Source organism: Podarcis muralis, chromosome 7 (genome assembly GCF_964188315.1).
Source record: "Podarcis muralis chromosome 7, rPodMur119.hap1.1, whole genome shotgun sequence".
Lineage (NCBI taxonomy): Eukaryota > Metazoa > Chordata > Lepidosauria > Squamata > Lacertidae > Podarcis > Podarcis muralis.
The window spans coordinates 73,032,061-73,056,038 of record NC_135661.1 but is presented as its reverse complement, the minus strand read 5'-3'; the positions used below and the strand labels follow the sequence as shown (position 1 = coordinate 73,056,038).

The following is a 23,978-nucleotide window of genomic DNA, read 5'->3' as shown; positions in this document are numbered from 1 at the left end:
CACAGTGGTGATGTTATGTTGACCCTACTGGCAACATGGACTAACACAGCAGGTGGATTCTGAATACAAATCTTGAGAATGAGAGCCTGGTCTTCTGCCCTGCCACCCAGTTCCTACACTGAGTGCACTACTGTGCATTTATATTGGATCACATCCCCACTATGCATTCATAGCACTTTTAGACCACTTTAAGAATTATGATTTCCCCCAGAGAATCCTGGGAACGGTGGCTTGTTATTTAGGAGACCGCTCACCTTTAAGACCCCCATCTGAAACAAGGCCCCCTTCAGTTGGTTCATCCCCTTCTTTTTCGTGCTTTGCATACTCACAGCATCCAGAGTCCCTTCTCCAGTCACCAATTTGGGCTCCCTTGCTCTGGCAGGCGTGGGCATAGGCTGCCAGGGCATCACACAAGGACTGTTTGTTGCCTCCGGTGGAGCAGACGTCAAACACACAGTTTGTAAAGTAGATTGTGGGGGGCACCTTGGCATGGCAAGAAGCAAAGGGGCCATTGGAAACCTTGGTTACCAGACCACAGTAGTCCTCTGACTCATACCTCTGGGCCTGATCGGATTCGCAAGGCTTACATGGCCCATTGCAATCATGCCAGCAAAGGCTGCCAATAGTCGTCACCTCCCAGCTTTCACCAAAGGCCGGGATGTTAGGGGCTGTGGTGCCTGCAGGGGTTTCGAAGTCATCGTTGGGATTCTCATTATAATTCCCACATAAGCCACCGACAGCCTCCTGATAAGCACTGCTGATGGTGACACGGAGATGGTGACTCCAGTCGTAAGATACCTTCAGCTGGAAGTCCGTGGAAAGTATGACAGAGGTGCCAACCTGCAAAATTTGCAAGTTCCCACCCTTCAGAGAAATGGGCAAGTGTGCCCGGATACCATTGACCTGTATTACAGAGGAAGAAAGACACAAGAGTGTAAAATCACCTTTTGCTCATGTGTAGCAGCAGAAGCTAAACTAAGCTAAGCTAAGCTAAGCTAAGCCTGCTTCTCCATCTATTGGGCTACAAGTTTTGGCTATTTTTGGATACGATTGGGCACCATCTGGATGCCATGAACCTTAAAAAACTGCATGGATTTGAACCAAATTGGACATGTTTGTTCCTCAGATCCATGAGCAGGTTTTCCTCTTTCTTTGGATATGAGTGGCTGGCATTTTGAATCATGGAAGGAACCTTTAGAAGCTGCACTGATCCTTTGGTTTCTTCTGCTTCCCTAGCAATGCCAGGTACAAATTTGCTGGTGGCTTATATGTAAAGATGTCTCATAAGTCAAGATGGCAGGGCCTAAAAATGTCACCAGTCTTTTGTTTTACACCTTGAACATGTGCAGTAACCATCAGCTCACATGGCCGTCATGGACTCATAAGTGGCATTGAACCTGCCTTCTGAATCAACTCTGAATCGATCATCACTCACCTGTACAAAACCAATTTCTGATCTGGTCATGGTGATGGTATACCCATAAACCTCAGTTGTCACCACGGTCACATAGGACACTGCTTTGTTCCCCCGGTTTTCATTCTTGGCAAAGATATGGAAAGATGGAAGTCTCAAGCTTTCAGCACGTGTTTTGACAATAGTATAGGTGCAAGTGCCTTGGAAGTCATACTTGCGTCCGTCAAAAGTGTTGTAGTGTGGGTCACCCATTGCCCAGCAGGTAGCATTAGAGGATGGCACACAGTGCGGTTGACCATTTATCATCTTGCACACCATGCCTCTTCGGCACTTTACAAGGGTACAGCTGGGTGGTGGTACAACTAAGGACAGGAGGGAGAAAGTTAGTTGTCTGTAAACCTATTGGAGTTGAGGGAAAGCTTCCTACATCATCATTATTAATATTATTGAAAGAATATCAGGTTTCTAACTTCTGATACACCATTGCATCTGATTTCCCTAAATCCAGAGATTCAAAATTGGAAACCCTACTTTAAAAATGAAAGAAGAGAATAATAATTTAAAAATTCTGCAAGCAAACAGATGAGGGGGTCACATCTCTCACAACTTGCTATAAAAATTCCTTCCAGTAGCACCTTAAAGACCAACTAAGTTAGTTCTTGGTATGAGCTTTCGTGTGCATGCACACTTCTTCAGATACACTTCTTCAGATTTTTTGTTTTGACTATGGCAGACCAACACGGCTACCTATCTGTAACTGGAACTTGCTATAAGATTACAATGAATCACTGTTCCCTTCACAGCAGCGTTGAGGAGGCCAACACAGTTCTGGAACCGTGGGGAGGGAATGTTCAATTCTGTCTCTATGTGCTGCTACAGTCTTGACAAATACTGCCTCTCTGAAAGTGCTTTTTACGTTTCAAAGGAAGTGCCCATTGCCACCAGTGGAGGCTGAATTCATAATGCCCAGCACTCCTTGCCTATTTCGCAGGAATCCAAGAGAATACAGGGAATCCCTCTGTTCATTTAGAAAAGTAATCATCACAAGTCACCTTTCTTGTGGCATTGCATGACGCCATCGATCACCTCGCAAGTTTCTTCTCCTTGGCAAGTGATGGCCTCACACCTGAACCCTCCAGCTGCAGTGCAGATGCATTTCTCCTTACAGTCATTGAGCACCACGGGTTCATTAGGCTAGGGATCAAGAGATAACACTGGTATACAGGGGGAAAGCGTCAGAGAACACAGCCTAGGACCACTTGGAAAAGAAAGATTTCCATGGTAAAGGAAACCACCACTGAAAACGTAAGACGAGCCAGGCTTGATGTGGCCACTGGGCATCGAGACCAGAATTCTGTTCCCATGATGGCCAACAAGAAGCCCTATAGGAAGTTTGCAAGCCGCAGCTGAGTACAACAACATTCTTGCTCCAGCAGCAGAGATAGAAGCTAGCCATTGTGATTAATAGCCATGGATAGATTTCTGTTCTGGAAATATGTCTAATCCTCTTTCACAACCATTCCAGGTAATGGTCATCGTTGCCTCTTATGGGAGTGAATTCCTTAGTTTAACTAGAGATGCCCGACAAAAAGGGTTGTGTATAGGCAATCCAATACTATCCCCATCACCACCACTGCCTCCCTCTCCACATACCGGGAAATATCTGCCACGCTCAAAGCAGCCACACTCATCCAAGGAGATGCATTTGAGGCCATCAAAGAAGAAGCCAGGATCACACTGGCAGCCCTCAACACAGTATTCCGGGCATCGAATGTGGTCAGTCAGTCCAGCACAGTTGGTTTCACAGATGTTGGAACAAGTGGTATAATAACTGTTGGCAGGGCAAGTCACGGCTGCAAGAAAAGGGACACAGAGGGTTAATCGGCGGGTCCCGCATATAGCAGAAGCAGCAGGATTAAACCTGCCTGCTTTGGATGGGCATATGTGATGCTGGCCAGAGCAATGCTAGTCAACAAAAAGACCAGGTCACAGCACCAATGAGATTTACCCCTTGGAGAAGTGGAAGGAAGCAATGGAGGTTGAGCCGTTAGAGATGATGAGATGCTAGCCCAACAACCTCAGTCAGACCCCAAGTGGTCCTTGCTTGCTTGCAACACCTTTTTACTTACAACAAGTCGGCAATGGCTCTGCCCGTCATTGCCTCAGGCACCACTTACTCCTAGTCTCCTTGCCTTGTGCCTTGCCTGTCTCAGTGGATACCAACCACCACTGGAAAGAAGGGAAAGCAGAATCAAGGTTCTCTTGGTACTCACGACAGAAGGTTGCACTTCTCCAAGGCTCAATAGTGACCCTGGCCTCCTGGCAGGCTTTCATGTAGCTCTGGAGGCTCTGGCACAGGATCTGTTGGTCACCACCTCCTACACACAGGTCATTGATGCAGTTGTTCAGATATGGCTCGGGGTTCACTATGGCATGGCACGCACTGAATGGACCATTGGATGCAGTGAGGAGCCCACAGGAGCTGGGCTGTTTGAAAGCTTCTTTCTTCTCCTCCGCACAAACTGAGCAGCCCTCTGCACCACACCCATCCGTGCAGGGTACGCCAACAACTGGAATTTTCCAGGCGGCACCAAATTCATTCTCATCAGTCACCACGGTGCCATCAGGGAGCTGGAGATCGTCACTCTGGTCTCCATTGTAGTTCCCACACAAGCCGCCTACGTAGTCCTGGTAGATGCTGGGAATAGTGACCCTCACGTGGGAATACAGGTCGTAGGTCAGTGCAAAGCCAAAGGTGGAGTCTATTGTGATACTGATCCCGTGCTGAAAGATTCTGAGACGCCCAGACAAAAGATTCACAGGTAGGCGCTGCAATATTCCATCCACCTGGAGAAATAAAGGGGATTGGCCTACTGAGTAAGGTGTGCTATGCAGAATAAGGGCCAATCTAGCCAAGATGCCATTCACACAATTAGCAGCTGGCTACTTGAAAATATATTGCAGGCTCATATGGAATGGACCTCGGCGAGAGAGGTAGGGTCTTTGTAATAGTCCCGAAACAGGATGGGTCATCTGCAGCTGCTATTTCTGTTGGGCTAGATAAGGAAAGCTTCCATTCACTCAAATGGGATCTCTTTTCCAATGCAAGGAGCAAACACAGGGAGGGGATGATTCAGATTGAAAGTTTAGCAGTGCGTGGGGGTGATTATGATGATGTGTAAGGCTTCCCTACTGCACATATTCACCCATCAGGGTGCAAACTTGGATCGTGCTCCCGAACCTGCAATTGACTTCTTAGAACCATTCACACAGTAGTTATGTGTGTGAAAACTACTGCTTCTACTCTGGCCCTAAAAGAAGGATGATGAGCAAATCATCTCCAAAACAATCTTCTAACCCATAGGCAAATATCTCAGGATGATTAGCGGGTGGTCTGATCCTGGTTACAGAGTGAGTAAGAGATGAACGCCCACCCCACCAAGCTTGTCGATTTAGCAGCATGAAGAGACTCACCAGCACTACTCCCCAGTTGTTCCTCAGCAAAACAAGCTGCCTGTCAAGGACCTCCACATAGACCATCGTGGGAAGTGTGATCTCCCCATTGCCCCAAGGCTCATTCTTGACAATAACAACTAAGGGTTTCAAGCCCTGGGTTGGCTTCTGCAGCTTGGTTAAGACGTAGGTGCAGGTGCCCTGGAAGTTAATGATTCGGCCATCGAAGGACAGATAGAGGTCACCAACCAGCAAGCAGGTGGCATTTCCAACTGGGTGGCACTTGCGGTACCCTTCCACCGTTTTGCATTCTTCATTGGGGGTGCAGGGAGCGGTAACACACACCACATTTCCACCAGCCTGGCACCTGCAACGTTCCTCGCAAGTTGGATAGAAATATTCCAAGGCTGGATAGTAGCGTCCCTTGTAGAAGCAGCCACACTCAGACATAGGGACGCAAGTGTCAGAGCTCCTGACGAAGCCCTCGTTGCACATACAGCCCTCCTCGCACTTCTCCGGGCATCGAGGCGGGACATGCAGGCTGCTGCAGGTCTGGTCACAGCCCTTGGCACAATGTTCATAGTGACTGTTGAGCGGACAGGGTAGGGCTGCAAGTGCAAAACAGAGAGGTTAGGCAGTGTTATGCTTTAGTGGTCTCGTGCAAATCTTGCATCTACAAAGCAGTAGAGGCTAGTCCATTTGGGACAATGTGGACCTGCCCCACCAAACTCGGCCTGGCTTTACCCAGCCCCACCTGAGTGCCTTCTTACTTCCAACCAATGCAGTGCGTGGCAATAGCTGCCAGCTTCCTTCCCCTAAGTCTTTGTGTTGCCCCGTAAAACCCTGCAAGGAGGAGGATGGGGAGAAAACTAGAATTTGTTGTCTCTGTTTCTCATTGTTTCTGGCTCCAACTACTCTTGAGCTCCCTGCCTTGCTCCCTACACATCCTGCCATCACTGCTAAGAGAGGATCGATGTGCAGCCACATCACAGGTGCATGGTTGCTAGAGTCACAAACAGGGGATGGTATGATATCATTCTCGCACCTGTTCTGGCAAGAGGGGGAACAATAGAAAGTGGAATCTTCTTCTTCCTGTCACACTTTTCCAGCAGAAAGCACACTGTATTTTGAATTGGACTATGAACTTTTGCAACTTTAAAGGATGGTTGCCTGGATCTGTCTAAAGCCCTGTAGCCTGGGCAAGACATATATTTGACTAAACATGTCAGTGTGTGCGTTTATATAGACAATTTGAGAGTGATTTCTTTGTTAAAAGGGAAACATAGAAGGGAGATGATAAAAGACTGTCTGGTGGGCTTGGAGAGTTACCTCTTTCTTCTCTCATTCCTTCTCCCCTGTTTCTAAACTGTTCTTTTATCTGCACTGTTCCCTCCTCTCATTATCTGCCCCTAGACTCTGCTGGAAATGAACTTGACCTTCCTAGCAGGAACTGCTTCAAACAATGGAGCACTCACGGCAGAAGGTTGCAGACCTCCAGGGGTATATGGTGACCCCAACAGCTCGGCAGTCTGCGGCATAGCTGGCGATGGCCGCGCACATGAAGGCATAGCGTCCCTTGTAGAAACAATAGTCATAAATGCAATCTTGGAAGGCGCCCTCTTCGTCAACCTGGCCGTGGCACTCCCGGAAGGGCCCATCCTTGGCCACAATAAGCCCACATTCCTGGCCTGCTGCACGCTGCTGGGCAGCTAATTCTTCCATCCCTGGACATTTGGGGTCCACTATCTCCTTGCATTTTGGGTCAATGTTCTCAATTCCACTGCCGCCAAATACTGGCCTATCGGGAATGAGAATGCTCCCAGGCACAAGGGCATCATCTTCAGGGTTCCCGTTGAAGTTTCCACACAGGCCACGCAGGATGTCGGCATAGGTGTTGGGCACCGTGACTGACACCTTGCTGTTCCAGTTAAAGGTCACCACGAGGCCAAAGTCAGTCTCAATCACTGCATCCTGGCCCCTCCTATATAACTTGATTCTTCCTCCAGCTGCACTATAGGGAAGGAAGGTGAGCAAGCCTTCGACCTAGGAAGACAGGAGAAGATGCTGCTGTTGAAAAAATGAAAAGGATATTTGGAGCTCTTGTTTCCCACCCCCATAATCTCAACAGGAGGTGTGGCAAACTCCAGTCCAGGGGTCTAGTGTGGCCGTGCAAGTCTCTGTCTGACACCTTTGACCTTTCTGCGTTCACACACCCAGCCCCCGATTTGACCCCCCTTGAGTGCTCTTGCCTGGTTGGAAAGCCAAACTCCCACTGGTATATGCCCCAGTGTAGTCCTTCCACAACTTAATAGGGAGGAGGATGTGGTCAGAATTAGTTTTCATTGGCTCTCAGCCAGCGGACAGCAGCCGCAACACAACAGTCCTCTGCAAATGGCACCAGAGGGACTTCTGGTCGGCGCCAGCGTTTAATGGCGGTCCTCTCTTCGAGCTCCGGAGGAGGACTTCTCCACGAGTTCGGGTTTGACCGCTACGGCGAGCGGGAGACCCTCAAAAATCACAGGCGCGGAAGCCTGTGAGCAAGGAGACTCGGTGGGCACCTTTGCGCCCCCCGTTACTGCAAAAGAGCCTTTTTAAAGGCTCCGGAGCGGCATCGGGAGTGAGCGCAGTGCTGAGAGTCGCTACCCAGCCCGTGGAGTGAAGCCGCGTCGCCATGAACGGAGAGCGCCGATTCCTTCCTGAAAATTGAAACTGGATCGCAACACCCGTGAGTAGTACTGAAAGACTGAACGGGACTTTTAAATTTTAAATTTGAGATTCGAACGAAAACGGGAAAGGCACAAATTAAGGAAGTCTGCCTCCCCGGACTGCATTACAACGAAAGCAACGAAAGCGCAAAGCTGCATTTGAAGGAAAAATAACTTTTAAATTGTTTAACCCTGACATTGGACTTGAATTTCCCCCCCAGCGGGCAGGAGCAGGGGGGGAGAAAAGTGGACTTTTTTAACCTGCTTGAAAATAGTGAGGGAAAAGTTTTCCGCTGCCTCAATCTCCTGGGACGGGCTGTCAGAACAAGGCACTGGTAAAGTGAACTGTCATTTGAAATTGGCTACAAAGTGGGAACTTTATCTGATACAAAGTTTTGGGACTTTATTGAAACTATTTAACTGAAGCTCTGGCACTGGAATTATGTTGAAAAACTGTTGCAGTAATTTCCATTAAGGACTTTTGGCTTCTTTGTTCTTTGTTTCTTTCACCTGGATACTTTTGACTGCTCCCTCTAGAGGGTTGAAGGGAACAGTTGCAGACTAAAAGAAGAAGACAGTGGGATTTTCCATTAGTGCTGTTCCTGTGGGAACGTCCTTGGGATATGAGTGGCCCAGCAGATGAGATAACAACCAGAGCTAAAGCAAAATTAGCACAAAAGAAAAGGGTCTCAATATCAAGTCTAACACCAGCACCAGCAGGAGCAGCTGCACAGGGAAAAGTGGCAACTGCATCCATGGAATCAATGACATAGGCACTATTTAAAATAAATGAATCCTTAGAAGCCTTGACAAAGCAGTCTACAGAAAATTCTAAAAAACTGACAGATTTGACAACAAGGCTGGACTTGAACACTAAAAGTGTAACGTCTAATACAGAATCTATAAAAAATTGATTGAGGAAAGTTCTGCAACTCGAAAGATTGCGGAAGATGCCAGAAATATTGCGGAAGAGACTCAGGAAAAACTTGCACCGATTTCTAAAAAAGTGAATGAGCATGAAGCGGCCCTATCTTTGTTGGAACTACAGAGGAAGGAGAGGAATTTGAAATTGAGACTAGTCCCTGAGAGTGAAGGGGACAGCCTTGTGGATTTTCTCACACAGGAGTTTTCGGAATTTTGGCAAGAAAATCTGGAGGAAGAAGAATTTAAGATAACAACAGCTTTTCGACTGGGCAGGAGACAAAATAGAAAGCCAAGGGATTGCCTGATTACTCTAAGATCCAAAGAAGAAAGAGGCAAAATATTAAATCTACACTACCAAAAAGCTTTGGAGATAGAAAATTCTCAAATACAAATCTTCAAGGACATCCCTAAATATATTTTGGAGGTGAGAGCCTTCTACAAGGATCTGGTCTACCTGCTGAAGAAGAACATCATACCTTTCAGGTTGGAGTTTCCACAAGGATTGTCCTTTAACTATAAAGGAAAGAAGGTCAAAATAAAGACAATTCAGGACAAAGAGCAGTTTCTGGAGAGAAACCAGGAGGACTTGCAATAAGGAACAGTAGATCCAACCCCAGAAGAAAAAGAATCGACAGACATCTTGAACCTAACATTTGGACTTAGATCACCGACTGAAGAGGAACAACAGCTTGGAGCAGTTGGAGGAACAGATGCCTAATAACAAAATGTCTCTGCAATTCTTAAGTTGGAATTGTAATGGTTTGAACCTTCCCCGAAAAAGAAGCCAGGTTTTTCATATTCTGAAAAAAGAACAATTGGACCTGATTTGTTTACAAGAAACCCACGTGACTAGGACACATAGAAAACTACTTACAAATAAAACATTAGGACAGGAATTCATTTCATCAGACAAAGTTAAGAAAAGAGGAGTGGTGATTTATGCAAAAGAAAAATTGGCCCCAAAGATGATATTTAAAGATGACCAAGGAAGATATTTGGCAATTGAAATACAAGTACAAGGAGAAAAACTGCTGATAGTTGGAATTTACGCACCAAATGAAGGGAAGGCGGAATTTTTTAAGAAGCTGCATGAGACTTTAATGGACTATCTTGACTACAATGTTGTAATGATGGGAGACATGAATGGTGTGGTCTCTACAAATATGGACAAGGCACAAAGACAGGTAATTACCAAGGATGGGAGATTACCAAAGGCCTTTTTTGAAATGACTGAAAACATGGACTTGATTGACATCTGGAGAATAAGGAACCCTCTTGAAAGAGAGGGAACTTTTTTCTCTGAAGCAAAAATGACATGGACAAGAATCGACCAAATTTGGGTAACTAGTGGTATGGCGCCAAAGATAAAAAAAGTAGAAATCTGCCCAAAGACTTGCTCCGACCATAACGCTGTGAAGATGGAGATGAAAGTAACAACAGCTGGATCCTTCAGATGGAGAATGAATGACTCCCTCTTTAGAGATGAAGAGATTTACAAAAAGGCCCAAAAAACATTGAGAGATTACTTTGAGATAAATTTGAGAACAGAGGTGGAGAAAAGAATAATTTGGGACGCAAGCAAAGCCGTGATGCGAGGTTTTCTAATACAACAGAACTCGATAAAAAGGAAAAAAACAAAATGAGAAGAAAGAAATTTTTTTGGAAAAAATGAAAGAAGGAGAAAAGAAACTGAGGTCTAAACCAAAGTCTCATGAGATTTTGAGAGAAATTAAGTTTTATCAGATGCAGTATATGGAACTGATGAACAAAGAGATAGAATGGAAAATTAAGCAAATGAGACAAAGGACATTTGAATCAGCAGATAAATGTGGGAAACTTTTAGCATGGCAATTAAAAAAGAGGCAAAAATTGAACACGGTGACAAGCTTGGAGATGGATGGAAAGAATATTTACAAACCAAATGAGATAAGCAACTGCTTTCAAAGTTATTTCAGGAAATTATATGCACAAGGGCCAGTTAACGAAGAAGAAATAGAAGAATTTCTTAAGAAATATGGATTACAAAAAATCTCAGAGCAAAGTAAAATGATCTTGAATGAGAAAATATCAGGACAAGAAATAGAGGGAGCTATTCAAAATATGCAATTGGGAAAATCTCCAGAACCAGATGGTTTGACTGCTAGATATTACAAAGCATTGAAGGAATGGTTGGTACAACCATTGAGGGAGGTTTGCAATGAAATTTTGGAGGGGGAAAAGGCACCGGAATCGTGGAAAGAAGCTTTCATTTCACTTATACCGAAAACAGACTGAGAAGAACCAGGTTAAAAACTACCGCCCTATATCATTACTCAATGTGGATTACAAAATTTTTGCAGACATTTTGGCAAAAAGATTGAAGAGAGTGTTGGTAGGAGAGATTCATAAGGACCAGGCGGGCTTTCTCCCAGGGAGACATATGTCAGACAATGTGAGAAATATAATAGACATTATGGAATTGTTAGAAGTGAACATTAATACGAAAGCTGTTCTAATTTTTGTGGATGCGGAGAAAGCCTTTGATAATATTTGCTGGTGTTTTATGAAGAAGAATCTCCAAGGGATGGGGGTAGGCCAAAGTTTTGAAAACGGTATAGGTGCAATATATTCTGAACAAAAAGCAAAGCTGATTGTAAATAACGTGGTCACGGAAGAAATACCTATTGAAAAAGGAACACGACAGGGATGCCCAATATCCCCTTTACTCTTTATTTCGGTCTTGGAGGTTTTGTTAAATATGATTAGAGGGGACCAGCTGGTTAACGGAGTTCAGGTCGGAGCCAAACATTACAAATTGAGGGCATTTGCAGATGACTTAGTATTGACTTTGCAACAGCCAGAAACTAGTACTAAAAGGGTTTTAGAATTAATTGAAACATTTGGTCAAGTAGCAGGATTTAAACTGAATAAGCAGAAAACTAAAGTTTTGGAGAAAAATCTAACAAATGTTGAAAAAGAGAGGTTTCAGAGTGAAACAGGTTTGATGATAGAAAAGAAAGTGAAGTACCTGGGGGTAAATTTAACATCTAAGAATGTGAACCTATTTAAAGACAATTATGACAAATGCTGGACAGAAGTAAAGAAAGATTTAGAAATATGGTCAAGGTTGAGACTTTCCTTGTTAGGCCGAATTGCTGTTATCAAGATGAATGTATTGCCTAGAATGCTGTTTTTATTTCAGACATTGCAGATTGTGGACAAGATGGACTGTTTCAAGAAGTGGCAGAAAGACATATCTAAATTTGTCTGGCAGGGCAAAAAGCCCAGAATAAAATTTAAGATATTAACTGATGCAAAAGATAGAGGGGGGTTTGCCCTGCCGGACTTAAGACTGTACTATGAATCGGCAGCCTTTTGCTGGTTGAAAGATTGGCTACTTCTTGAGAACACGGACATTTTGGATTTGGAAGGGTTTGATAACAGATTTGGTTGGCATGCATATATATGGTATGACAAGGCAAAAATGCATAAAGGCTTTAAAAACCATATTGTCAGGAAAGCATTATATAATGTCTGGATGCGGTATAAAGATTTATTGGAAAGTAAAACTCCCAGGTGGTTATCACCAATGGAAGCCAGGGAAGTGAAAAAACTCAATATGGGGTCTAAATGGCCAAAATATTGGGAAATTTTAGAGCAAGAGGGTGGAAAAATTAAACTACAGAGCTTTGAGAAATTAAAGCCTAAACTACGAGATTGGCTTCATTACCTTCAGATAAATGAGGTATTTAAACAGGACAGGAAAATAGGCTTCCAGACGGAGAGGTCAAAACTAGAAACAGAACTGTTAGAACCCAATACTAAGAACTTGTCAAGAATGTATAATTTGCTGTTGAAATGGAATACACAGGATGAAACGGTGAAATCAGCCATGATCAAATGGGCACAAGACATCGGTCATGATATTATGTTTGCTGACTGGGAACAGTTATGGACCACCGGTGTTAAGTTCACGGCATGTAATGCCTTAAGAGAAAATATTATGAAAATGATTTACAGGTGGTACATGACCCCAGTCAAGCTTGCAAAAATTTATCATTTGCTCAATAATAAATGCTGGAAATGTAATGAGGCTGAAGGTACTTTCTACCACCTTTGGTGGACCTGCCCGAAGATTAAAGCCTTTTGGGAAATGATCTATAATGAAATTAAGAAAGTCCTTAAAAGGACCTTTCCTAAGAAACCTGAGGCTTTTCTCTTGGGCATGGTAGGCCAATTGGTGTTAAAGAAGGATAGGACGTTTTTAATGTATGCTACTACAGCAGCAAGGATTCTTTTAGCAAAGTATTGGAAGACACAAGAACTACCCACGCTGGAAGAATGGCAGACGAAGGTGATTGACTACATGGGACTGGCGGAGATGACTGGCAGAATCCGTGACCAGGGGAAAGAGACAGTGGAAGAAGACTGGAAGAAATTCAAAATATATCTTAAAAATTGTTGTAAAATTGAGGAGTGTTAAGATGTCAAGGAATCGGGAAATAGAGAATTGCAGCTGTAATCAATAAGTTAAGGAAGAATTTAAAAGAAATTGAATTGAATAATTAGTTAATTGGAGGAGTTGCTGAAGAAATGTAAAACAAGGGTGCAGAAAAGGGGAGGTATGGGGAAGTCCGGGAAGAAAGGTGTATGAAAATAAGATTATGAAGTTATATATGTTTATATGTTTGTATGTCTGTGTATCGTGTATTGTTTGTTTTTATTTTTTGTGTTTGGAAAACCAATAAATTTTTTTTTTTAAAAAAAAGCAAATGGCACCAGAGGGGACTAATCATAACCATAATGATATCCCACTGTTAGCCAGACTTACCAAGACTTTGCCGGGATGTTGCCTGCTGACTATAATCTCAACATCATACACGTTGACTTGAACACTCCGGGTCCAGGTCACAGCTTTATTTCCCCGGTATTCATTTTGAACATAGACGCTGAACCCTTCCAGTTCCAGGGGTCCGTTGAAAACCTCAGCAAGCACATAGGCACAGGGCCCTTGGAAATCAAATCTCTTTTTGTCAAAGCTCAAGTAGTGGGGATCCCCAGATGCAGAGCAGGTGCTGTTCCCAGTCGGATAGCATCCCCGCACGCCTTTGACCACTTGGCACCGTTCCGTTGGTTTGCAAGCACTAGCTGCACACTCCACCACCCTCCTGGTCGGGTTGCACACACAACGCTTCTGGCACATGTCATCCGCCCAGAAAGCCTCATTGGGGGCATAGGGGCGCCCTTCGTACAGACAACCGCAGCTGCTCTTGGGGATGCATGATCCTTGGCTCAGCACAAAACCCTCAAGGCACTGGCAGCCTTCAACACACACAGCTGGGCAGAGCTTTGGCCCTTGAATATGGTCATCCATGCAGGTGGCTGGGCAGGCTGTTCCGCAGGTTTGGTACTGGCTGTTTGGAGGGCAGTCCAGGTCTGTAGGGAAGAGAAGGGGTTGGGTGGGTCACAGTGGTGATGTTATGTTGACCCTACTGGCAACATGGACTAACACAGCAGGTGGATTCTGAATACAAATCTTGAGAATGAGAGCCTGGTCTTCTGCCCTGCCACCCAGTTCCTACACTGAGTGCACTACTGTGCATTTATATTGGATCACATCCCCACTATGCATTCATAGCACTTTTAGACCACTTTAAGAATTATGATTTCCCCCAGAGAATCCTGGGAACGGTGGCTTGTTATTTAGGAGACCGCTCACCTTTAAGACCCCCATCTGAAACAAGGCCCCCTTCAGTTAGTTCATCCCCTTCTTTTCCGTGCTTTGCATACTCACAGCATCCAGAGTCCCTTCTCCAGTCACCAATTTGGGCTCCCTTGCTCTGGCAGGCGTGGGCATAGGCTGCCAGGGCATCACACAAGGACTGTTTGTTGCCTTCGGTGGAGCAGACGTCAAACACACAGTTTGTAAAGTAGATTGTGGGGGGCACCTTGGCATGGCAAGAAGCAAAGGGGCCATTGGAAACCTTGGTTACCAGACCACAGTAGGCCTCTGACTCATACTTCTGGGCCTGATCGGATTCGCAAGGCTTACATGGCCCATTGCAATCATGCCAGCAAAGGCTGCCAATAGTCGTCACCTCCCAGCTTTCACCAAAGGCCGGGATGTTAGGGGCTGTGGTGCCTGCAGGGGTTTTGAAGTCATCGCTGGGATTCTCATTATAATTCCCACATAGGCCACCGACAGCCTCCTGATAAGCACTGCTGATGGTGACACGGAGATGGTGACTCCAGTCGTAAGATACCTTCAGCTGGAAGTCCGTGGAAAGTATGACAGAGGTGCCAACCTGCAAAATTTGCAAGTTCCCATCCTTCAGATAAATGGGCAAGTGTGCCCGGATACCATTGACCTGTATTACAGAGGAAGAAAGACACGAGAGGGTAAAATCACCATTTGCTCATGTGTAGCAGCAGAAGCTAAACTAAACTAAGCTAAGCTAAGCCTGCTTCTCCATCTATTGGGCTACAGGTTTTGGCTGTTTTTGGATACGATTGGACACCATCTGGATGCCATGAACCTTAAAAAACTGCATGGATTTGAACCAAATTGGACATGTTTGTTCCTCAGATCCATGAGCAGGTTTTCCTCTTTCTTTGGATATGAGTGGCTGGCATTTTGAATCATGGAAGGAACCTTTAGAAGCTGCACTGATCCTTTGGTTTCTTCTGCTTCCCTAGCAATGCCAGGTACAAATTTGCTGGTGGCTTATATGTAAAGATGTCTCATAAGTCAAGATGGCAGGGCCTAAAAATGTCACCAGTCTTTTGTATTACAACTTGAACATGTGCAGTAACCATCTGCTCACATGGCCGTCATGGACTAGTAAGTGGCATTGAACTTGCCTTCTGAATCAACTCTGAATCGATCATCACTCACCTGTACAAAACCAATTTCTGATCTGGTCATGGTGATGGTATACCCATAAACCTCAGTTGTCACCACGGTCACATAGGACACTGCTTTGTTCCCCCGGTTTTCATTCTTGGCAAAGATATGGAAAGATGGGAGTCCAAAGGTTTCAGCACGTGTCTTGACAAAAGTGTAGGTGCAAGTGCCTTGGAAGTCATACATGCGTCCGTCAAAAGTGTTGTAGTGCGGGTCACCCATTGCCCAGCAGGTAGCATTAGAGGATGGCACACATTGCGGTTGACCATTTATCATCTTGCACACCATGCCTCTACGGCACAGCACATTGCTACAGGTGAGTTCTGGTTCAGCTAAGGACAGGAGGGAGGAAGTTATTTGCCAGCACTCTGAACCAATTAGAATTCATACAAAGTTTGCTACCACTTTGAAGATTTAGCAAAGCTTCATATTTTTAGTTTCAAACACTTTTTCAGATCTTGAAACTATTAAATTAATCATGCTGATTAATATTATCGCAACAATGGAAACTTTTTAACTTGGATGCCGTATTGCACATTGCTTCATCTACTATCCCTAAACTCAGTTGCTTTCAAAATTATGAGCATTATTTTTAAAATAAATGAGGAGAATAAAAATTATTGCAAGCAAATGGGGTCAAATCTCTTAAATCTTACTATAGGTCTACAATCAATGACTGATACCTGCACCACATTGCCCCCTAGTGCTGCTCCTTAGTGAGACTGGGCGTTATTTATACTAGGAATGGGGAACCTTTGGCCCTCTCTATGGTTTTGGACTCAAAGTCCCATCAACCATAACAAGCAAGGCCTATGGTCAGGCATGAAGGGAACTGGAGCCCCTTGACACCTGGTGGGACACAGATTCCTCATCCCTGATTTAAACAGAAGACATTTCTTTTCCCTCTTACTCTGAAAGGGGGCATTGACTGAGATTAGAAGCCCAAGTGAATTGCCCTCCCTCATGAACCTGGCACTGGCAGCAGGGGTCCCACAGCTGTATGTGTAGCCATTTCAGTGCTGAGGGGGATGCTACCCACTTCTGAATGTCCTCCCACTCTCTGCAGCATGAATCCCCACATAGGGTACAAGCTTTTTGAGTTGTCTTCTGGAAATTGGTAACAGAAGGGTCCTGAGGCTACTGAGAGGCTGTAGCCCCTGCATGCCAGGAAGAAAGTCAAGGCAGGGGGAAGACCAAGCTGGCCCCATCAATCAGCCAAAGAAGCAACGGGTGCTTGCTTCCCCCCTCCCTACCTTAAAGCATACAGTAGCACCTTGGTTGTCGAACTTAATCCATTCTGGGAGTCCGTTTGACTCCCGGAACTGTTCGAAAACCAAGGCGTGGCTTCCGACTGGCTGCAGGAGCTTCCTGCACTCAATCGGAAGCCACAGAAGCCACGTCAGATGATTGACTTCCAAAAAACGTTTGCAGACTGGAACGCCTACTTCCAGGTTTGCGGCATTCAGGAGACAATGTGTTCAGGAGTCAAGCCATTCGACAACCAAGGTACCACTGTGCTCAGCTCTACCTATCTGTGGTCCTGGAACTGCAGAATGGAACAGAAAGACACCCTAACCCCAACCATTGGCCGAAGGAACAAGAGCCTTCAACTGCTATTGAAGAAAGAACACTAGAGTGGAGGCTGACCTAGTGGGGCACAAGGGTCATTGCCCCGCCAACCTGAGTCTGCCCTCAGCCAGCTTCCACTTGCCTCCATTCTTAATTGCATCTAGTCCGGAGGATGGCTCTGAGTGTCACCTTCCTCCTTACTCTCAGTGTAGCATTTGTATAACTCAGAAGCAAGAAGGATGGGGACTAAACTCGAGTTAGCTTGCCCCACCTGTTATTGATTCAACTCCACCTACTATTGGCCTCTCTGCCTTCTGTCTCCACCAGTCCCAATGGACTCTGGCTGCCACTGCTAGCAAGGGAAGATGTGCCTGGTCTGAACTGGATATAAGCACTCTCTTGTAACTCCTTACCTTGCTCTTACCTTGAAGAACCGGTCTTCCCTTTCTAACTTTTCCCTCTGCTTCCCTTTCTTTGTCTAATGGGTGTCAGAACCCTCATGTATTTTATTATTATTCCTTGTCTTAAAAGCAGGATAAAAAGACATCAAACACATGGATAAGCTTTGGAACCTTCTACTTACGGTCTCTGCCGGCACCACACGACCCATAGCCATTCATATTTGCAATGCCCACACTGATGACGCAAAAATGGGACAGGGGGTTTGCCACTTTGTTGGGCACAAGTATATCTGGCAGGTCATACCTCCCCCAAGAGTACTCTGAGCCGGGAACGGGTCTCCACTTCACTCCGCTCAGAAGATTCTCATTCACCGTGAGACCACCAGTCTCCAAACTCTTCACCACCAAAAGAATAGAGTTCTTAAAGCCGACTTGCCCATTCACATTGTACGAGAGGCTGTAACTTTCAATGTCTGGAATCCCTATCAAGAAGGTGTCGTAGCTAAAAGACCGGGTGCTCCCACCATTACTATAGAGGAGCACCTGTACCGGAACATCGGCCGAGAGGTAGATTGGGGTTTGGGGTGAGATCTGAATCTTCTGGATCTGCCCACGTCCCAGGCTTTTCGTCTGCTTTGATGTACCCATCTGGTAGTTCAGGATGGTGGCTTGGGATGCTGAGACATAAAGGGTGTCAGTTTTGGTCTGCCAAGGTATAGGAGGGGCCACAAACGTCTTCCCCCAGTTGGACACGGGCAGGAGCTGCTCAAAGACATGGTTGCATTTAGTGTACCTCCACGAACAGGCATGGCCGGACAGGACAGCCACTGGTAGCTGAGAGACAATCCTAGTGCCGGAGAGATCACCTTTTCCTTGCAACTGGACTCCAGTGAAAGCATTTAGTTTCACACTCAGTTTACTTCCTGCGGTGTATGTTCGCCCATTGAAGGTCACTGAGCTCGTCAGGTGGATAACGACCACATTAGGTCCCTGGGTGGTTAAGACAGCAAACTCTTGTAAATATCCTGTAGGGCCTATGGCAGGACCCACAACATAATGCTCAGTCCCTAAACTGCTCACAGGGTAGAGCAGAGCAGTTTCTGTGCTGTAAGGCTTGGAGCTCAAGGACACCACCGACACATCTTTGTCTGACTGGATCTGGACAACGCTAGAGAAAACTTTGCTGCCGATGATTTCAGCAAAATTTGGGAGCTCAACTTGCACCATCTTCCCCTTATTGACAGTGAGCCTTCTTTCAAAGTTCTCTTCCTGCGGGCAGCCTTCACAAGGGACAGAGACTGTCACGGTGGTCGAGTCAGAGTAAGCGATGATCTGCACTTCAAGCTTGCCTTGCTGGTCAAAATTCTGCATAAAGGAGGTGGCAAAATGTGTCCCAAAGCTCCTACTGAGGCAGGTAACTATAAGGGCAGGCAGAAAAGAGAGTGAAGAAGAGGGTGGTGAAGGATATTGCAAGGTTAGACATGCTGAGTTAGAATGATTTCAGTCTCCTCCAGCCTTCTGTTTGCAATATCAACCTCTCAATGTATTCCCTTGCCCCCTAAAATGAATGCTCTCGTCCAGGTCTTCATCTAGCTAGGACAAGAGCTGTGTACTCCCACTGAGGTAGAAATGGATGGCTCTGGTCCACATCAATTTCTCATGTGTTCATTTCTAAGGATTTGTAAGAGCCACATTTCACTCTAGGCAACTTTCTGAGGGCTCCAGGGCAGCCTGACTGGGCCAGAGGCAAATGTGGGCAGAGCAGCAAATGTAAATCTTACCCTTCCACAGTAGGCCAGTTTCTACGCCCGCTCACACACCCTTCTCTATCCTACACCTAGACGTGAGCCAGAGGGGCATGGGGCTTCAGTAAGCTGCTCAGATGAGGCACAGAAGGCTCCCCACGCCACAGCTGAGGAGCCTCAACAAGTCTCTGGCTGGCAAGGAGACTCTCCCCAGAACCCAGAGATCCTCATTTGGCTCTGGGGTTGGTCTTCTGAGTGAGTTCCAGCACCTTTTTTCTACCTAGGTTTAAGGTTTTGGTTTTGACTTTAAAGCCCTATGCAGCCTAGGACCCATGTACCTATGGGACCCCCTCTCCTGGTATGCCCCGCGGAGGACCTTAAGGTCCACAAATAACAAGACTTTGGAGGTCCTGAGTCTCAAGGAGGTTAGATTGGTTTCAACTAGGGCCAGGGTCAGCACTGGCGCCGGCACTCTGTCACAAGAGACTAGGGCCCTGCGGGACTTGACATCTTTCTGCAGGGCCTGCAAGACAGAGCTGTTCCGCCTGGCCTTTGGTTTGGACTCGGTCTGACCCTTATGTTTCCCTCCCCTTATAGTCTTGATTTATCAGCTACTTTAAAATGAGGCTGCATTTTAAATTGCATTTTAACCTGTATTTTAAATTGGGGTTTTACTGTGATTTTATTGGTGTTAGCCACCCTGAGCCTGGCTCTGGCCAGGGAGGGCGGGGTATAAATAAATTTTATTATTATTATTATTATTATTATTATTATTATTATTAGCAAAAAAAGAGAGAAAGCAGTGGGGATTCCTATGTTTCCTAGATAACTGGAGTGTTTTAACTCCTTGGTGGCTGTTTAGCTGCTCTCTCTGGGCAAAGGTCAGAGGGGGCAGGGCTTCTGTTGAGGTAGGTTATTAGCTGTGGGAGGAGCTTATCAGAGTTTTAGGGCAGCGGCAGTTTGATCCATATTTTAGATTTAGGGGAGCTAGTCTCAAACATTTGTTGGGGGAGACCTAGGTTTTTTGGGAGGGATTTATTTCTCCTGTCTCCACACTTTTTATGATAGAGGACCACTGTAGTCACCCCCAACGACACGTTCTCAAGATGGAGGGTGAGGGAACAGCTGCAGTCGCCTGTGGTTCCTGCGCAATGTTTGCCATCTTGCCAAAGGTTGCAGGCAGCTTTACCTGCAGCAATTGCATGTTGATTGCCCTCTTAAAAGACAAAGTCCAGCAACTGGAGGAACGTGTAGCTACGCTCCAAAGAATTAGAGAGCTGGAACTCTTCTTGGAAGCAACAGAGCACACCGTCTCCACCAAGGAAGAGACAGGGGACTCCCCTGAGAAGGTGGCTAGTTCACCAACACAGGAGCCAGATATATGGAGAAACGTGACTCAAAGAAGTAGGAGGCCCAGGGTTCGCTCTGATTGTTTAGAAATACGCAATCGCTTTGAGGTCCTTTCCCCTAGCATGGAAGACGAAGAGCAGACTCCATTTGAGGATCTCTCCCTCATTACAGTCGATCAGGTATATGAAGACGAGGAGCAAAGGCAGTCCTCTGGGAATGTCCAGGCGACCTTGGAACCGACAGCTCACAGAAGAACCCCGACCAGACCTAAGAGGAGGCGTGTAGTGGTGATAGGGGATTCCCTACTGAGGGGAACAGAAGCAGTGATCTGTGGGCCTGACAAGATGTCTCGGGAAGTGTGCTGTCTCCCCGGGGCTAAGATCCAAGATGTAACTGAACGACTGCAAGGAATCATAAAACCCACTGACAAATACCCCTTCCTCTTGGTTCATGTGGGAACCAATGACACTGCAAGCAATAGCCTCCAGAAGATCAAAAGAGATTACGAGGCTCTGGGCAGGAAATTGAAGCAATTAAATGCACAAATTGTCATCTCATCTGTCCTCCCAGTTGAACGACGTGGCCCAGGGAGAGAGGGAAAAATAGTGGAAGTGAACAACTGGCTTCGCAAATGGTGCAAACAGGAACGGTTTGGATTCTTAGATCACGGAATGCAGTTTCTTGAAGATGGACTTCTGGCAAGCGATGGGCTGCACCTCACAACGGTTGGGAGGAATGTTTTTGCAAAAAATCTCAGAAACCTCATCAGGAGGGCTTTAAACTGACTAATGTGGGGGAGGGAGACAGTGCTCCTGAAGGTAGGAGTCTATCAATTGATGAAGATGATCATCCAAATGTCATAGACCGAATGGAGCAAAGAGCATGCAGACCTAGTGGTGGGAGGAGAAAATCCTTAAATAAGAGACACGGGGGAATGATTAATGGACTTCAATGTCTGTACACTAATGCGCAAAGCATGGGAAATAAACAAGATGAGCTTGAGCTCCTGGTACAGCAAACTAAATATGACATAATAGGAATCACTGAAACCTGGTGGGATAAATCCCACGATTGGAATGTAATAATGGAGGGATACAATCTATTTCAAAGAAACAGACCAGACAAGAAAGGAGGAGGAGTGGCGTTATATGTCAGGGATGTGTATACCTGTGAAGAGATCCAAGATTTAGAACCTCAAAGCCAAAGTGAGAGCATTTGGGTCAAAATTAAGGGAGAGAAGAATAACAGTGACCTCATTGTGGGAGTTTACTATAGATCCCCAAGCCAAACGGAGGACATAGATGATGCCTTCCTGGAACAGATGGCCAATCATGCAAAAGGAAGGGAGATAGTAGTAATGGGGGACTTCAATTACCCGGATATTTGTTGGATGTCAAACTCAGCCAAGAGCATAAGGTCAAACAGATTCCTCACTGCCCTTGCAGACAACTTCATTGTCCAGAAAGTGGGAGAAGCAACAAGAGGAACAGCCATTTTAGATCTGGTCCTAACCAATGTTGATGACCTGGTTAGTGGGGTAGAAGTGGAAGGATCATTAGGCGCGAGTGATCATGCTCTTCTGAAGTTTACTATACAGCGGAAAGGAGCAGCCAAGCATACTAGGACTCAATTTCTCGACTTTAAGAAAGCCGACTTCATAAAGCTTAGGGAAGTGCTGGGTGAGATCCCATGGACAGTAATACTAAAAGGAAAGGGAGTTCAAGATGGCTGGGAGTTTGTTAAGAGGGAGATAGTAAAAGCACAACTTCAGGCAATACCAATGAGACGGAAACATGGAAGGTGCCTAAAGAAGCCAGGGTGGCTATCTAAAGAACTTTTAACGGAGTTAAGATTAAAAAAGGATGTGTACAAAAAATGGAAAAGGGGGGAAACCACCAAAGAGGAATTCAAACAAATAGCCAGCATGTGTAGACACAAAGTCAGAAAAGCTAAAGCACAAAATGAACTCAGGCTTGCTAGAGAGGTTAAAAGCAACAAAAAAGGCTTTTATGGGTATGTTCGTAGCAAAAGGAAGAACAAAGAAACCGTGGGGTCACTCAGAGGAGAAGATGGTGAAATGCAAACAGGGGACACAGAAAGGGCTGAACTCCTCAATGCCTTCTTTGCCTCAGTCTTCTCCGATAAAGAAAACAATGCCCGACCTGAAGAATTTGGAGCAAATGATTCAGCAGAGGAAACACAGCCCAGAATAACTAAGGAGATAGTACAAGAATACTTGGCTAGTCTAGATGTATTCAAGTCTCCAGGGCCAGATGAACTGCATCCAAGAGTATTAAAAGAACTGGCAGATGTGATTTCAGAACCACTGGCAGTCATCTTTGAGAATTCCTGGAGAACAGGCGAAGTCCCGGCAGACTGGAGGAGGGCAAATGTTGTCCCTATTTTCAAAAAGGGGAAAAGAGAGGACCCAAATAATTACCGCCCAGTCAGTCTGACATCAATACCAGGGAAGATTCTGGAGCAGATCATTAAGCAAACAGTCTGTGAGCACCTAGAAAGGAACGCTGTGATCACCAATAGTCAGCATGGATTTCTGAAAAATAAGTCATGTCAGACTAACCTGATCTCGTTTTTTGACAGAATTACAAGCCTGGTAGATGAAGGGAACGCAGTGGATGTAGTCTACCTTGATTTCAGCAAGGCATTTGACAAGGTGCCCCATGATATTCTTGTAAAGAAGCTGGTAAAATGCGGTCTTGACTATGCTACCACTCAGTGGATTTGTAACTGGCTGACTGACCGAACCCAAAGGGTGCTCATCAATGGTTCCTCTTCATCCTGGAGAAGAGTGACTAGTGGGGTGCCACAGGGTTCTGTCTTGGGCCCGGTCTTATTCAACATCTTTATCAACGACTTGGATGATGGACTCAAGGGCATCCTGATCAAATTTGCAGATGACACCAAACTGGGAGGGGTGGCTAACACCCCAGAGGACAGGATCACACTTCAAAACGACCTTGACAGATTAGAGAACTGGGCCAAAACAAACAAGATGAATTTTAACAGGGAGAAATGTAAAGTATTGCACTTGGGCAAAAAAAATGAGAGGCACAAATACAAGATGGGTGACACCTGGCTTGAGAGCAGTACATGTGAAAAGGATCTAGGAGTCTTGGTTGACCACAAACTTGACATGACCCAACAGTATGACGCGGCAGCTAAAAAAGCCAATGCAATTCTGGGCCTCATCAATAGGAGTATAGCATCTAGATCAAGGGAAGTAATAGTGCCACTGTATTCTGCTCTGGTCAGACCTCACCTGGAGTACTGTGTCCAGTTCTGGGCACCACAGTTCAAGAAGGACACTGACAAACTGGAACGTGTCCAGAGGAGGGCAACCAAAATGGTCAAAGGCCTGGAAATGATGCCTTATGAGGAACGGCTAAGGGAGCTGGGCATGTTTAGCCTGGAGAAGAGGAGGTTAAGGGGTGATATGATAGCCATGTTCAAATATATAAAAGGATGTCACATAGAGGAGGGAGAAAGGCTGTTTTCTGCTGCTCCAGAGAAGCG

The 23,978-nt window shown here is 45.6% G+C and overlaps 1 protein-coding gene across 1 annotated transcript in view; it reads right to left on the bottom strand.

The window, feature by feature from the left end:
- The window catches only part of LOC144328539 (IgGFc-binding protein-like), a 30,072-nt gene that overhangs the window by 1,308 nt on the left and 4,786 nt on the right, over positions 1–23,978 (bottom strand). The window contains exons 3-13 of the mRNA XM_077932485.1: positions 17,532–18,767; positions 15,371–15,711; positions 14,270–14,843; positions 13,307–13,911; positions 6,343–6,910; positions 4,889–5,475; positions 3,688–4,261; positions 3,068–3,267; positions 2,467–2,608; positions 1,436–1,776; positions 255–903 (exon numbers count right to left, since the gene is read on the bottom strand). Of these exons, the coding sequence (XP_077788611.1) occupies positions 255–903; positions 1,436–1,776; positions 2,467–2,608; positions 3,068–3,267; positions 3,688–4,261; positions 4,889–5,475; positions 6,343–6,910; positions 13,307–13,911; positions 14,270–14,843; positions 15,371–15,711; positions 17,532–18,767 (5,817 nt within the window). The remainder of the gene's footprint in view (positions 1–254; positions 904–1,435; positions 1,777–2,466; positions 2,609–3,067; positions 3,268–3,687; positions 4,262–4,888; positions 5,476–6,342; positions 6,911–13,306; positions 13,912–14,269; positions 14,844–15,370; positions 15,712–17,531; positions 18,768–23,978) is intronic.